The sequence below is a fragment of the Ambystoma mexicanum genome, chromosome 7q, assembly GCF_040938575.1.
Source record: "Ambystoma mexicanum isolate Mex_15411 chromosome 7q, UKY_AmexF1_1, whole genome shotgun sequence".
Taxonomy (NCBI): Eukaryota; Metazoa; Chordata; class Amphibia; order Caudata; family Ambystomatidae; genus Ambystoma; species Ambystoma mexicanum.
This window is the reverse complement of record NC_090941.1, coordinates 834865235-834880381: the sequence shown is the minus strand read 5'-3', so window position 1 is coordinate 834880381 and position 15147 is coordinate 834865235. Positions and strand designations below refer to the sequence as shown.

Here is a 15147-nt window from a genome sequence, read left to right as displayed (position 1 = left end):
TCTCCCGTCCCTAGCGAGGGACGCCCGTACAAAATGGAAGAGTTGGCTCTAAATAATATTGCCTCCCCGGGTTGTTGAGCTTGCCATAGACTCACACATCCAATTTTATAGTGATTTGGTTTTGCTGTTTTTTAATAGTTCGGTATTCAAAATGATATTCAGCACTTCTTTCACTCATCCATGAATGAAACTGCCTGCCTGCACCATGCGAGCGGCATCGGACCATCCCAGAGTCACTTTCACACTGTGAACTCACTGGTGGGGCTGCATGCTCCTGATCCTCTGTGCTGCTGCAGGTCTTTCGTTGGTGTGGCGCTCTGCGACCCAGCAAACAGCCTCCTCTGCTCCACCCCCGCCACTTGTTGCTGGAGTCTTCCTGGCTCATAAGAGTTCCAGGTGCATTCCAGCCACCGGGGATCTCTCCAGAGGGAAAATGTCCCTCGCTGCTTTCGCCTTCCGCTTCAGTCTCTGCAGGACGAGCCTTCAAAGGGACAGCGTCCCCTCGACACACTTCCCGCTGCACAACGCCTGCACCCGGGACATCTGGAGACACAGACCCTCTCGGGACAAGCCACAATAATTGGCTTTCCAACGGTCATGTCATCTTCCTTCTCCAGTCCCAACCTTGGCTGCATTCACGGTCTGCATGGCTCCTTCAGCTCACACTGCCCTCCTCCTGCTTCTGCTGCTGCAATCTCTGTCTCAGCTTCTCTTCCCTGCCTTTCTCTCTATTGCCTGCACCTGAGGGGGCCTTTTAAGCCTCACAGAATCCTTCAGGTGTGGGTCATTTACATTAATTTAATGATCACTCCTGCATTGTTTCTCTTCAAGCCTCTTCCTTGTCCCAGCACTTGGGGCATTTTGGGACTTGAAATGCCAGTAACAAAGATGTTTTTTCTGGCTTTTGTAATTTTGCAGGAAGCCATTAAAGATTAGGGTTTCGGGAAAGTTAAACAAGGGGTTCTACAACTCTTCCTGATCTGGTCCCCTCACCCATGTGTTCCTCCTGCAGAACACCACCCCCAGGGTCGAGATCAGAAAGCGTCTGCCTTACCTTGGCCACATCAGAAGGGTTCCAGGCCATGTTGTCTCGAGGAATCCTTGCTGGTTCATCACAGTATCCTTTATGTTAAAATTGGTGACAACTTAATAATTTTCCATATACATTTAGTACTCATACTTTCCTACATCCTTGTGGGCCACTCCCAAACATGGGGACGGTACCGGAACCTTTGACAGTGAAAAAATGAGCTTCCTCTTTAAATTTAGTATAGCGGACGGGGACACGGCCTCTAGCGTGGGAACACCTGGTTGAGCCCCCGCCCTCTGGCACCTCACCTCAGTCCCTTTTTCCACATGGATGGTGTCGGACCTGGCAGCCAGCGCAGAGACTTGTTTAGCTTTCTGCTTGCTCCCTGTTTGTTTATTAATTCTTATTTCACTTCCCTTCGGTGCCCCGCCTCCCCGGCACATTTTAGCCACAGGAGGATTCACGAGATGTGCCGCTTGCAACCGTTTGTTCCAGGACTTAGACCCCCATGCACCATGCACTTTGTCTTGAGTGTCTGGGGCCCGACCACTGCTGGGGCTCCTGTTCAGCCTGTAGCGCTCTCGGTTACGGGGCATTGAAAAATCGGTTATCGCGGTGGAGGGAGATCTTCCACACTTCTGCTCTGCCCCACCCTAAGGACTTTGTCTCCAGGACCTCTCGTCAGAAACAAGGTAGGCCCTCTGTTCAGCACGGCTCCTTCCCCGGGGTTCCTACGGATTTGGGTTCCTTGGATTCAGGTTCTGGCAGGCCCGAGGCCTCAAGGCTACTGGCTCCCAAGCAGAGTGGCCCGGGGACAGGCCTGAGGCCTTCCAGGCTACAAGATCCCAAGCTGAAGGACTCGGGGACCTCACCAGGCCGTCCTCATGAGGAATGTCAGGCTTGTCCTCTTCTACCCAAGGGTGCAAGGGATCGTGGAGTGCCACCTGCAAGAGTCTGTCCTCGGTTAGATCCAGCACAGCTAGCCTACTGCAGCTCACTCTGTTTTTGTGAATCAGGGCGTCAAGACTACCGGACGTCCGGCTGAGGGCTCGATGCCTACCCATGGGGTCTCTGAGGTTGACGCCTCTTCTTCTGTGTCATGGGTACCAGGCATGTAGTCGGGGCAAACTGGGTCGAGGCTTGGCAGGCCTGGCATAGGCACACAAAAAAACCCATAGCAGAAAACATCTTTTAATTCTTTCCTGGTGTTTGTAGTAACTTCCTGTTTGGCAACAGGAAGTGGTAACCAGGAAGTGCATGAAAGTGCATGAGCTCTCTAGTGTTCAGGTGTGGCTGGCTATATAAGCCACACCCTAGATTCTTCCAGTGCTACGTGTTGCTTTATGTAAGCTGCATCAGCAACACACTCACCGTGCTCCTGCTTACCTGCTCCGGATCATCCTGCTTCTGCTTACCTGCTCCGGTTCATCCTGCTGCTGCTGCTTACCTGCTCCGGATCATCCTCCGTGCTTTCTCCACGCCGCAGCTTTCCCCGGACACGAGGTGAAACCTACACCGGCACCTGTAAGCACAAAGTAGAACTTTCATTAGTGCGCTTGTGTCATGGTGCGTGCTCCAAAACCCATGGAGCTGTTGGGCCCGTCCCAGTCCCTGCCAACCAGAAGGACTTGGCAGGCCCCAAGGAAGTGCCCCAGAGTCTCATGGACTCAGTCCTGGCGCCGTTGGCACCAGGCTCATGAAATGGGCTGAACTTATGGAACTACTTAATCTGCCTGTGAGGCTGAGCCTTCTTTTTAATCCAGGGTGTGGCAGAGGGACTATTTTTCCTGAGAGACAGGGTTTGGTAAAGGGACTACTTTACCTGGAACTACTTACAAGGCTTTATAAGCCACACCCTGCAAGCAGAACACGCTTCGCGTTATTCTGCACTCCTGCAGCGTAACGCTCACTGTGTCTGCTCTGCCCTCGAGCTTCTTCAGCCACGCCCGTTGGTGCTTTCCATCCATCTGTGCCTGGAACAAGATAAGGAGAAGAACAGGAGTTACTACAGCGACAGGCCCGTACCTGCAATTCCAGCCATCTGTCTCATCTCCGGCTGGTTCTCTGATCGCCGCCCCTGTTGGAAAAGGACTCCCACGCAGATTCCCAATACTCACCTGGGATTCTGCATCCTCCGGGTTTCTTCGGAGCAGTTCTTCCATTCTTCATCTTGGGGCCGCGCCGTGCCTGCAAAAGGGAACAGAAAACAGCAGGTTAGTCGCGCACCATAGAAACGAACATTTACTCTGTCATCCAGCGCCACTCATTCGCACCTATACTCACCTGGAGGCAACCAGTTCAGCATCCGAGGAGGGCCGAATCTTCTCCCGGACGACGCACGAAACTGCATCTGCAAGAAAGACAAACACGTTTAAGGCCTTGGGACAATATGAGCATCTATACCAAGCTGTTATTGAGATAGAGACTCACCTGATTATCCAAGCATTCTGAAAAAGCAGCAACAGCACTCTGGAACAGTGAAGTAACTGCGCCCAGAGAAAGACTGAGCCTACTGCGCCCATGCTGAAGGGCCAATCCAACCCACTCATAGCTAACTTCTTGTTTCAACATTACAGGCTAACGCCTTCTGGGGAGATAACAAGGGAGAGGACACCGCTATACCATCAAAACTACACCAGTGCAGTTCTCGGTCATACGACTACGTGCTACGCACCCGTGGAGACCAGGTGAGTGTGACAGCTCGCTCCAGTAACCCTGCGCATATTCACCGAATCTTCCCGCTATGCTGGAATCCAGATTCGTAGCCCGAGAGCCCAAATTCCTGCAAAAGAAAGGAGAGACATTATTTACTGCTCTCGCTCCAGAAACGCTGTGCATACTTACTGAAGCCTCTGTGCATACTTACCAGACCTCTGAGGCTCTCCAGTAGCGCTGAACACAGGCTCGTGGCACAAGCACTCCATAATCCACTCCTGCAAAGGAAAGGAGAGACATTACATGGTGCGCTCGAACCTATAACGCCACGCACATCTACCGGCGGTTCTGAGTTCTACACGCAGCGCTACTCACCCAAGATACCTTTTGCAAAACAAAGACAATTCGGACAAAACCGGACTCTCAAAATCCACCGCGCAACGTTTTGCCGTGTGGAAAGGACTTTCTTGCTAGCGAAGGAACTACCACATGGAACACTGCCTCGCTGTGAAGACCTATAACAGCGTGTGGCATCAGAACTCGGCAAACAGACATTGGCATCATCCCTACGAGTGTAAGACTGTGAACCTCCCATAAAATCACGCCTCTGCGAATGCAGGATGGAGTGCACACCCCACTAAAAACCAAGGTAAGCCCTTAGGAGACATAACAGCACATAGTAGAGAGAAGGGAAGGGGCCCAGGGGAATCGGGTGAACCCAGGTCTGAGTGTGCATCTTATATTTAACAGGTGTTTCTCTGGGTGAAACAGGGGAAGTGAGAACTCGGGGTCAAAGAGGCTCATCCATCGCTCCTGCAGAGGCACAGGTGAGTGTGACATTCGGGTGCAAGACCCAAGCTGTATCCTTTTGTGACTGAGGCCTCTCCTGGCTCAGGGCCTCTGCACCCTCCAGCCCAGGGCATGGCACAAGGCTTCAAAATGGCAGAGCCACACATGGCGGATCCTGCCAGGCAGGTGGCCATCTTGGATCCAGCTCATGGCCCACCAGTGCTTTTGCACATCGAATGGGCTTTGCCGAATATTCTCTACCCCTTTCCCTCTGGAAATGGCAGCGGATCCGACAGTACAGGGTTTTGGTCCCCTCTGGGGTACATCTACCCATCACAGCCTTTTAGCCACACACACCAGGTGCCTCAGCGCTATGACCAGGAGCGGAGGCCCAGTGCATCGGAGGGCCGGGACCCTTGGGGCTTGGCGGCTTCTTCGGACCTCTTATTCGAGTGCTTCCTCATGTGTTGCTCTAAGATGTAGGTGCTTCTGAAGGACGTTGTGAAGGTCATCCTGCAGGTGGCGCTGGCCCCCTCGTTTGGGTACTCCTCCTGTTCCTCCTGCTCTCCCACTGCCGGTCCCTCCACCGGTTCAGACCGTACTAGTCGTTCTGACCCCTCCACCACCTCCTGTACCGCAAACGCCTCCGCCTCAACAGCCGTTGGACCTGTAGGCCAGTGCGCAAACCCCTCCATCATCTATGTCCCAGGGCCCGGATTCCCCTTGGCCTGTGAAAAGGGGGACATGGGAATGATGATGACACCCAGGATGACGAGCCCTGGGCTTACGTTAAGGCCTTTCATGACCACCTTCAGGGCCTGGCAGAGTTCTTGGTGGTCCCTCTTCCAGAGAAAACCCCCCAAGGAGTCGGGGGTGCTAGCAGAGGTCTTGGGGGAACATACCACAATCCAGTCTGGCATTCCCCTCCAGAAGCATGTGCTGCAGGTGGCACAAAAAGGGTCTGGGAGATGCCCAGGGCAAACGCCCAGATGAACCAGAAGTTGGACAGCAGGTTTAGGCTGAAGGCCGGGGAGCCAATTCTTCTTGCCTCCCACTCCTATGTGGTGGCTGTGCCCTTGTTGTATTCTAAACCATCGTCTTCGTCGGCTTTCCCATGGGAGCCACCTTCAGTTACCTCTCCGAGGAGGACAAAGTCCTTGGGAAAGCGCTCTTACTCCATCTCAGGACTGCATCTAAGGCAAGCCAATGCGGACGCCCGGTTGGCTGCAGCGGGAGCTCAGGGAATTTCTGCCTGACCTACCATCGGACAAGTAAGCAAGACCTCATGGAGTCTTCGGTCTCCCACATCAACAGAGCCAGCAGAAGGCTGTGCCTTGGGGTTGAGATGAGAAGGACGTTGTGGATGTATGCCACCAAGTTTTCTTCTGACGTACAGGAACAAATCCTGCTCTCTGAGGGCGTGGACCTTTTTCATTCGTCGACCAATGACAAGTTGACGAAGAAGGAAATCTCCACTTAAACCGCCAAGTCCTTGGCCGTCAGACATCCTTCCCTCGGTCCCAACGCAGGACTGAGTTCAAGCCCTTCGCCTTCTCCGGCTTGAAGGGATTTCAGGACAGCGGTGCACAGAGGCCTGACAGTTCGCCCAGCGTCAACAGGAGGAAGCAACAGAGGACATTGCACATGTTTTTTCACTTCCCCATGGTCCAGGATGGAAGCCCTCCTGCATTTCAATCTGTTAGAGTTCGGGGTAGTAGACCAGGCCCTCAAGGCATTTTTGCCCCTCATCAAGGACAAGTCGGTTCTGGTCAGGATGGACCATTCTACCACAATGTTTTACCTGAAAAAGCAGGGTGGCACCCGTCTCCTCCCTCCTCCTCCTCCTCTTCATGTAGAGGGTTCGGATCTGGGAATGGGCCCTGATGGGGGGATTTGGATTTCGGCAGTCCACCTGCCAGAGGACAGCAATTCAGAAGCGGATCAGCTGAGTCACTTAGGGTTCAACACCTACGAGTCGGAGTTCTACAACCACTCCTTGTTAACCCTGTTCCAGCGTTGGGGGTTCGCAGACCTGAACCTGTTTGCACCCCCCCTGAATGCCAAGTGCCCCCAGTTTGCCTCGTGGGCAGGTCGGGTATCCCTGGGAGACGCCTTCCAGATCTGTTGGCACGGCCGCAGGTGTTATGGGTTCCCGCCCACCCCTCTGCTACAACAGACCCTCTGCAACTGCAGTTGTGCTCCCAGAATCCTGTCCATCTTCCGGTCCGGCAGAGGTTTCCTGACGCAGCAGGGCGGAGCAGAGGAACATCTGGACCCGGCCAAATTGGCACTGGCGGCCTGGTTCCTGATCAGCTGATGCTTCAGCATGCTCAATTTTCAGATGGCAACTGGGACATCATTCAACAGGCCAGGAGGCCATTGACTCTGTCCCAGTGTAAGAGCAAATGGACTAGGTTCTGTCATTGGGCTCGCGACAAGCGTCTGGACCCCGTCACCTGTCCTCTGGATGATGTACTGGCTTTTTCAGCACACCTGGGTCATTCGGGAGTTCCGGTGGATACTTGCTGCATGTATTTGGTTTCCAAGAACTACACCCAGCATGCGTTTTCAGCAGCCAACCTGGTGGTTAAGGCCCACCTTAAGGGGTTGTCTAGGCTTTTTCCTCCGGTGCACAGGCCTCATCCGGTCTGGGACCTCAATGTGGTTCTTGCAGCTTTGCAACGCAAGCCTTTCGAGCCGATGGCCTCTGTGGACATCCATTTGTTGACGCTAAAGACTGTTTTAGTGGTGGCTCTCCCGTCTGCGCACAGGGTTAGTGAGCTGCAGCCGTTGTCTTCCTGCGAGCCGTTCACCACGTTTCACGACGACGAGGTCATCTTGCGCACTCATCCAAACTTCTTACCCAATATGATCTCTCCGTTCCATCTGAATAAGGAGATCTTCCTACTAGTGTTCTTCCCCAACCCACAGTTGGAGGCAGAAAGCACCCTATATTTTTTAGACCTCAAGAGGGTTCTCAGGTTTTACCTCTTTCTGACAAAATTCTTCAGCAGATACAAGGTATTGTTTGTGACTTTTTGGGCGGCTCCTCCAGCTCTCAGGCTTCCAATGCTTTCTTCGCCCGTTGGTACACAGCCATGGGCAAACCTGTTCCTGAGGGGATTCATGCCCATGCGGTCAGAGGTAAGGCTACGTCTGTCACGATTTAGAGACACGCTTCATGGGATGCCATCAGCAAGGTGGCTACTTGGGCCACTCCATCGGCCTTCTATATGCACTATTCTCTGGACACCAGCTCCAGGGGCGATGCAGAGTTTGGTCAGACAGTTCTTAAGAATCTTTTCGCTTCATACTAGATATGAGGCAGCTTGTCACAGCTCCACCCTATGTTCCTGTTCGGTGGAATCACTCACAAGGATGGAGGAAAGGGGGCGGGCGTATGAGTAATCAAAGTTACTCACTGTAGTGACTAGAGTACTCTTAGTCCATAGTCTCCTTTCCTCCATACGTCCCACCTGCCTTCCCCTGCTAGTATGCCAATGGCTTATAGATTATAGGAGAAGCCAGGCATCTAAGCGTCCGATGTGTTCAAAGGGGACTGAGGTGAGGCGCTCGAAGGCGTGGCCTTGGCTGAGCGTTCCCATGCCTGAGGCCGCGCCCTGCATGCTATACTAAATTTAAAGGGGAAGCTCCTTTTTTCACTGCTAAATGTTCCAGTGCCGTCCTCATGTTGGGGGATGCCCCAGATGGACTAGGAGTACTCTAGTCACTACTGTAAAAAAACCTTTATTTGATGCATCTTAAAATACATATGCACAATTTATATTGCACTTGTATTTCTTAGTCCAGCATAATGACATTGCTTGTCCTGTTAATAATTTGTTGCAGTTTTCCTGTGCATCCATTCATTGCTGGATCCTTCACAAGAGGAGAGGCAATGGTGCACAAAAGTGCCAGTATCTACATTTTCGGTGCACGCTTGATATGGTTAATCTAATAATTGATAATTTCACAGTTGCACAGGCAGGCATAAGGTTAAAGTTACAGGTCCCTAATATGAAGCCCCTCGGTACTCTACAATAATCACATTTCCCAAAAATTCACATTTTGGTTTTGCTGGTTTTGGAGAAGGTAGCTCTGGAACTACTGTCTAATTTTTCATACATTATCTTTCTGCATGCAACACAATGCAAAACACCAATATAAATAAATAAAATGAGAATAATAGGTTGGAAAAGGGTATAGATTGCACAGAGTGGAACTGAGATGCATAAACTATACAAATTGCTTGTTTATTTTGGGTAACATATATAAAGGATCAGATTTTTGTAGTGAGGGTGGCTGTTTGCAAAGGTTTAAGTTGTAATGTGAGATACATTTTAAACTTAATACTTTCTTTTTTCATCTAGAAACCAGCACACTCAAGTCTTTCAAATGGGCAGACTCACTACAGGTTAAATCTGAGCGATGTACCTTTTGTAGCTGGAAAGGTGAGTACTGATTAGATGATCAATTTACATTTATCATATGGAAAGTGCATAACCGGTAGTGCTTTCAGTATAGTTTTAATGTGTTTCGGTAAATATTATGTTAAGCATACCGTTTTCATTTGTCTATTGCGATTTTCAAAATTGTATACATTCACTGTTTCTCTGCAAGCATTTCTTAAAACACTGCCACTTTTCTAATTTACAAAAGTGTCTTTAAGCTTTCAGTAAATTAGAAAAGGGGTGCTGCAGGGGAAACATGTGCAGTAGATGTGAATGGCATCTCACAGGTGCCGTATTTTAACTACTGTTTCTTGATATGTCAAACTAGTGTTCTGCCAGGAGAATCCCCTCACAGTCCCTGCCTTGCATTCCAAATGGTTACCAGGGCCGTTGTCCGGACGTAAATCAGGCACATGCAAAAGCCGAGGCTTTCATGTCCATACAACACATTGGTTCTTTATCAGAATATGGAGCGTTTAAGAAATTCAGTGTTCTTGCTTTGAACACATTACTAATTTTACGTGAAGCGGGCCCAGAGTGAGTTATGCCAATCAAGCCCCATTGTTTCCCCAGACTCATCTCCTGACCCTCAAATGAGGGAGTTTGTCACATCTCTGCCACGTGGTTCACATTGTCCAGACTGGTCATTAGGGAGCGGACAGAAATTGGGGCTTTGTCACGCTCATGTCACGTTCATCTGGTCTCCACGGGGGCGTGCTCGTGTGCGAAGGATGTCTGCACTGGTGTTGTTCTGCTTAATGAGGGCCTGCTTGCGTCTTCCCTTCTGTCTTGCCTCAAGAGATGTTCGTCTGCAAGTTGAAACAAGATATTAGCCAACTGTGTGGAGCTGGTTTTGGTTTTCACCTCCTTCCGTGTTATCCTTCTCTTTCCCTGGCTCACCTTGTCTATTATATGGGTGAGCTCTCCGTCCTGCACACTCTCTGGCATGGGCGCGGTTACTCTGTAGTTCCAGGATCGAGTTACTTCACTGATCCGATGGAGGTTGCTGAAGTGGATGGACCGAAGTAAGCAGGTAAGTCTCTATTCCAATAACTCCTTGAAATAGCTGCCTTAACTCCTTGCATGCAAGATATCTAATGTTCGTTTTTTTGTCTTTCAGATGCGGCACCAAGCGGTTCTCGGATGATGGAGGACTCTCCTGACAATGATGTGTAGGATTCTTGCCGGTAAGTAGAGCGATGTGTGAGATGCGCTAATAATTCGCTATTTTAGCCTTCTTGTTCTGTGCGACCAACCTGCTTTGTCTTTTCTGTTCGGCAGGTGCGGCGCTTTTCCAGGAAGAAGATGGAAGGTCCTACTGACAGTGTCGAGATGCGGCGCGATGCAGAATGATGGAGAACTGCTCGCTGGAGTTCCTGGAGGAGGCCGAGTCAGGTGCGTCGCTACCCGAGAGGGTACCTTCTGTTCTGATCTTCTACAGATGCGGCGGCCCTTGGATAAGCATGAAGGCGAGGTCCGGATGCTCTGCAGGTAAGGCCTTCAGTGCGTGAATAACTCTTGTTCTCCTATTTTCACAGGTGTCGATGGATAGAAGACTCTGGACGGGCGTGGCAGAAAGGAAGCAAGAACTGACACGGTGAGCGTTAAGCTGCAGGAGTGCAGATTAACGCGAAGCGTGTTCAGTTTGCAAGGTGCGGTTTAAATAGCCTTGCAAGTAGTTTCAAGAAAATAGTCCCCTTCATCGTCTCTCAGAAAAAGTAGTCCCAAGCCACACCCTGTACTGAATGTCTCAGCATCTCAGAGCCAAATAAATGGACCATGTATTTAACACTTACCATGAGCCTGGCGCCAGGACTAAGGCCAGGAGAGCCTAGCTGGGGCGGGAAGTCCCAAAGGAGGCCAGGGTCTGGGCTGGGCTCGCGGGTTTCAGGGTTTTGGGGGCATGCACCATGACACTTTAGTAACAAACTGGTTGGGTCTGAACTAAAGTTGTCATGATAGTTATTTTCCAGATAGTTGTTAGTACTTTGGTACAACTTGTCAGAAGAAAGTCTCTCTCTGGGGAATAAGACAGTTCAAACAAAACATTCTCCCAGTTCTCATTAGGTCTAGTGCAGCGTCTTTCCCAGCGTTCAAACACAAATAGCAGTAAACCTATGGTCTTGCGTTAAAGGGGTTTGTGCAGCCTTCGTCTCTTTTTCTCTTGTGTTCCTAATCTCAGCTTTAAGGAGAGGTTCCCTCTCCCTCCCTTCCTTTCTATTCTTCTCAGCATCTCCCCTTATGTTAAACTCCGGTTTAATGGGTTCCCACACCTTTCTTCTGTCCCGCTCCCCATGGTCTCAGATCCCTGATTGGGGCTTGTTGCCGAACTCTGTAGGTAGTGTCTCAGGGGAGGTGATCTTCATCAAAGACACAGAGTCGCAGGGAGACAGGAGGACAACCTAAAGTCTTGAGAGTGGGATCACAAAGCCTCTTACAATTTTCTTCTCTCTCTGGGTTCTGGTTCTCCAAACTCCTAAACTTGTCTTTCTCATCCCAAGTCTTGTTTCTACAGAGTCCTGCCCTGGATGATCTTCTCTTGCTCTCTTGGTTCTGGGCTTCTCCTGTCCTTCTGACATCTTGCCACAGGCCCGCTCCTCCATCCCTCCTAGAAGTACCCGTTGCTACTGCTCTTCTGTCTGCCTACTGCTGTAGAGTCTCCTCCTACTTCTTTGCAAGATACCACTCCTTCACTCTTCTTTTACCTCCTTAATATTTCTCCTCTTCCCCTCTTCACTTACTTTTGCCCCTCCTCCTTTACATGTTTCCCTCTCATTCTATCTATCATGCCTGGCTCTTTTTCACCCAGCCCCTCCCTGGCTCTTTCTCCACTCAGCCCCCATCTTCCTCTTCCCAGCCTCCCTCCAGCTCATCCCACACTCCCCCCAGCCCGTTCTCAAGCCCCATCCCCCCTGGCTCTTTCTCCTCTCAGCCTTCCTCATATCCCTCTCGCCCTTGTCTTTCTCCTCCCAGTATCCCAAACCCTCACCCCTAGCCCCTGTCGGCTCTTACTCCTCCTGGCCTCCCTCAACCCTAGCCTTTTTCTTCTCTACCGGCTCTTTCTCCTTCCAGTCTGCCCTGGCTTTTTCTCTTCCCAGACCCCCCATCTCTTACTCCTCTCAGCTCGCCAGATCTTTCTCCTCCCGGCACAGGCCCTGCCTTCCAGCCTCTGTCTGATGGAAGGGGACTCGGGTGTGAATCTTAGGGTAGCTGTGGAATTCCTCCGACTGTAGTTTTGCAGCTATCGCAGGAAAGCTCATGAGATATGTTGTACATTATATTGATGCATAGCTTTGCCTTCTCTTGAGGTTAAAAATATTATACATTTTATATATTTCATTGTGGGGTGACCTCTTTTGTAAACCGTAACTGTTTTAATGATTATTTTTTTAACTTAATATGCGATTTTGTTCGGTGTTTATGTACATGGATTTTTATGTATTCTTAATTTGTACGTTTTGCACTGTGTATGTGCATAGTCTTTCCATTTTATGGGTGGCTTTTGAGCCACAATAAACCTATTTGATAGTAATACTGATACGTATCTGCATTTTGTACCTGTCTGAGAGGGAACAAAGCATGCAGGCTGTGCCAACACCACTACATTGCCACTTCTGTATTTCCTTGAAGTGCCAGGAGTGTCTAAGGTGACAGTGTAATGACGCTGTTGCTCCTGCATGTAGCATGTTGGGGGTTGCCTAGGACTCTTCCACATGCTGCTTGGCTTCTGGCTGCACCCGGCCCCCTTGTGGTCCAACCATCGGCTAGCAAAGCCGGACAGGCATCACACCTTCTATCCTAGTCTGACCCTTCAATCTTGCCTTTTATAAACTCTGGCCTGACCGACCTAGCCTCCACTTTCTATGTCTACTGTTTGCCCTTCTTGCCTTGTCCAATGTAGGTTCCAGTCTTCTTGTTCTTTACTCTGCTTTCCTGTTAGAACCTGGCCTTCTTGGCTTGGCTGACACAGGTTCTCCTTCTCCAATTCTCTTCTATCTTCTTTGTACAGCACCACTATCTCGCTGGAACTCCATCCTAACATCCATCAAGTCTGGAGGCCTGTGCCTCTTTCTATACAGGTGCTGGTTGGATGATTTTGACAGCGAGTAATGTGATTCTCAGACCAAAATGGTTGTCTGCTGAAACCTGAGGTCGCCAATGAATGTAGTGAATGCTACTGCATATTCAGATTTATGTTCAATCATTTCATAGTCATTCACTTATGAACACCAGTGATGTCTAATATGTATGAAATAAAGTCTTTTAATTTTATTTTTGGTTCATTCTCCATATCAGTCTTGCAGAGACCTTAGCCGCTGATGTATTTCGGTCTGTGAACCTTCCTCAGGCATGCTCTGAAACTCTGGAGAATAGGTTAACTTGTTCTGTTCTACCAATCTCGTTTCTTATCCTCCAGTCATGATCTTAAAATACATGCTGCACTCCAGCCACATTCAGCCGCTCTTCTGATTCTCATGTCCGTTTCCTCATAAGCTCCATTTTCAATGATAGGCCCTTGCTTAATGGTTCCACCTCCTCCTCTTATGTATGGCCAGTTAATGGCCTTATCCACGAATGATGTGGCTCTGGTTGACCAGAATTAGCCAGCCCCCTACCCCCATAGCCTGAGGTTATAAGTGCTGTGTGTGCTATATTGAGATCAGACAGCACATCATGATGGCCCCATGTCCAGCTTTCTAGTCCTCTTATCTGCAATTGCATCTATTCACAGGTGTTTAGGGACCCTACACTAAAGGTGAGGACTCGTACTGCCTAGTCTTTTTTTTTCTGCTGATTTCTCCCTGGCTTTGTCCCATACTCCTTCCCGGGGTTCAGGCACCCAGCATGCGCTGCTCATTGACTCCTGCTCCCGGCATGGAACTGTGACCAGAGTCGGAATTCTCCGGAAATACACTGGTTTGTTAAAGACTGTCAAACCGGCTTTGAGGAACATTTCTCTGGGTCTTCACCTGTTGGAAGGGAACTGGATCCTAGGACTAAGAGGTTCTACATATGCCCCTCTCTCATAAGGCATATCCCCACCTGAATGTTATATGGTGTTTTTTCCCTCTTTTTGGAAGGATTTCACATCAAGAATACTTGCAGAAGGGCTGTGATAGCTCTCCTGAATCCCCCTCATACTGCTTCCAGGGCTCGCATAACCGATCAGGTGGTTCCCCAGGACCTCTGAGTTGCCATGCATCACTTTATAGCTGAAGCACCAGTGAACTTGTCCCAACGATAGAGCTCAATGTTTTTAAATCAATTTTATGAGACTATGGTTAAACCAGTGGTCTTCAAACATTTTTAGCCAGGGCCCCCCTGAGCAAAATTTGGGCAGGACGGGACCCCCACCAGAAATGCCAAATGGACAGTATGTATTGCGTGCAGTCACCTGCTCCCTTCACAGTCGCTGGGCTCCCTCATCCCACTCCTACCCAGTCCCTGGTCTCTCTCCACCCGATCACACACCCTGGGCTCTCCCCACACTGCTCCCACCACTATCCCATGGTTCCCGCCCATTGTGCTCCGACCATAATCCCTGGGTTCCCCCCATCCTGTTCCCAACAAAGTCTGAGGGCCAGTGGCGGCTGGTGATTTTTTTTAAGTGGAGGGGCATAACTATTTCCCCCAAAAATGCCATAGCGACCGAGCATAGTGAGGGAGGCCGAACCAATAAAGAGGGGTTCGGGGGGGGGTTTCCCCCAGTGAATTTTTTTTTAAATAATAGGTAAAAATGTTGCATTGTAGAGCATACTTTTAACAAAAAAATGAGTATATAGCCAAACAATTTGCAATTGGTGCTGGGGGCCCAGGGGGCAGGCATGACATCTTTTACTGGACATCAATGATAGATGTCCAGTAAAAAGATACCATCCCGGGGGGGGGGTGGCCAGCCGAGGACCCATGTGGATGGCTCTGAGGTAGGCACTGTATCCCCTCTGCCGTTATGTCCCCTATTCCCCCTTAAAAGTATCCGTTTTCGGCTGTAAGAAGAGACTATGGCTGCGGAATACTTGAAGCATCGCTAAGGAAAAGGAGAAGCGACGGAGTGCCACCGTAAGTGAGATCGAGGTGTTTAAGTTGGACGGCCGATCCTCCCGCCAAGATGGCGGCCCGGCACTGAAAATCGACGAGCAACCGCTTGTGGACGACGGTTGGCCTTGCTTCGCCCTGCATGTGGGTTCCGGCAGCCCCCAAGCCTAAACGTGGAGGAAGACT

At 50.2% G+C, this 15147-nt stretch overlaps 1 protein-coding gene across 4 annotated transcripts in view; it reads left to right on the top strand.

Annotated features, from left to right (window-relative positions):
• CEP57 (centrosomal protein 57) overlaps positions 1-15147 on the top strand; it is a 1562635-nt gene that overhangs the window by 1138946 nt on the left and 408542 nt on the right. For all 4 annotated transcript variants that reach the window (XM_069639189.1, XM_069639191.1, XM_069639190.1 and 1 more), the window contains one exon: positions 8845-8925. In XM_069639189.1, the coding sequence (XP_069495290.1) occupies positions 8845-8925 (81 nt within the window). The remainder of the gene's footprint in view (positions 1-8844; positions 8926-15147) is intronic.